The 1,259-nt window shown below is 49.2% G+C and overlaps 1 protein-coding gene across 1 annotated transcript in view; it reads right to left on the minus strand.

Moving 5' to 3' along the window:
• LOC104272254 (myosin-8-like) overlaps positions 1-1,172 on the minus strand; it is a gene marked incomplete at both ends in the record, with an annotated part of 2,011 nt that extends 839 nt beyond the window's left edge. Inside the window, 4 exons of the mRNA XM_009867197.1 lie at positions 162-266; positions 353-523; positions 620-745; positions 974-1,172. Coding sequence (XP_009865499.1) covers positions 162-266; positions 353-523; positions 620-745; positions 974-1,172 — 601 coding nt within the window. The remainder of the gene's footprint in view (positions 1-161; positions 267-352; positions 524-619; positions 746-973) is intronic.
• Positions 1,173-1,259: the final 87 nt, after the last annotated feature.

Raw genomic sequence — 1,259 nt, forward strand, 5'->3', positions numbered from 1 at the left:
GGAGAATATTCTTCCGGTCTGCCTCAGACTAGAGTGGTTGGTAAGCAGGAAAGAGAAGAGATACTTGGCTCTGCATCATGTGAGGTGCGTAATTCCCCTTGGGGATGGTGTGTGAAAATTGGACTTGCTGGGAGAAAACTCAAGCGGCCCAAGCAGCTTACCTGGTAGGTCAGCTCCTTCACCCTCCTCTCGTACTTGCGCACACCCTTCACGGCCTCAGCGCTGCGCTTCTGCTCAGCATCGACCTCCCCTTCCAGCTCCCGCACCTGCAATGAGAAGCCCATCTTTGGAGCTGCCCTGGTGATCGCTTACAGGACGTGTTCATTCATGCACAGCTACCAGCCCTACGTACTCTGGCCTCCAGCTTCTGGATTTGCTTCTTGCCTCCCTTCAGGGCCAACTGCTCAGCCTCCTCCAGACGGTGCTGCAGGTCCTTCACCGTTTGGTCCAGGTTCTTCTTCATCCTCTCCAGGTGGGCACTGGTGTCCTGCTCCTTCTTCAACTCTTCTGCCATCATGGCTGCCTGAGGAGGACAAAACAGGTCAAAGTCATTTTGGGCTGGAGACATTATGGGGGAGAATATATCCGTCATCAGCACTGAAAGGAGCCCCCAACTCACATCTGTGATGGCCTTCTTGGCCTTCTCTTCAGCATTGCGGGCTTCCTGGATCGTATCCTCCATTTCACTCTGAATTTGGGCAATGTCTGTTTCCAGCTTCTTCTTGGTGTTGATCAAGCTGGTGTTCTGATCAAGAAAAGTACAGCGTTTTCTCAAGTAGAGTTATACCATATTTAGAACAAAAGATATTGCAAAATTTTATTGGTGGTTTTATTTTTGTTTTATATGAAAATTATGCACTGCTGATAAATGGTAATGGTAGGCTGCCAAAGACACAGATATGTATAACTTATAGTGATCATTTAAGTTGTTGAAGAACTGTAGAGACTACATCTATTCAACACTAGAACTTACCTGGGTATGGAGCAGCTGCACACGTTCAGTGGCATCCAGCAGCTCCTGCTCGGCCAGTTTCCTCGAGCGCTCCGTCTGCTCCAGGGCTGCCCGAAGCTCCTCAATTTCAGCCTGCAGCAGGTTTGCTCTGCGCTCCACCATGGCCACCTGCTCCTTCAGGTCCTCCTGAGTCCTGACAGCATCGTCCAAACTGTGTATCCTTTAGGAGAAGAAAGGAAAATAATACATTGGCACAGCACTTGAGGAGTATTGGATAGTGACATCTGTGGCTCATTTACTAACATGT

Source organism: Apaloderma vittatum, unplaced genomic scaffold (genome assembly GCF_000703405.1).
Source record: "Apaloderma vittatum isolate BGI_N311 unplaced genomic scaffold, ASM70340v1 scaffold22773, whole genome shotgun sequence".
Lineage (NCBI taxonomy): Eukaryota > Metazoa > Chordata > Aves > Trogoniformes > Trogonidae > Apaloderma > Apaloderma vittatum.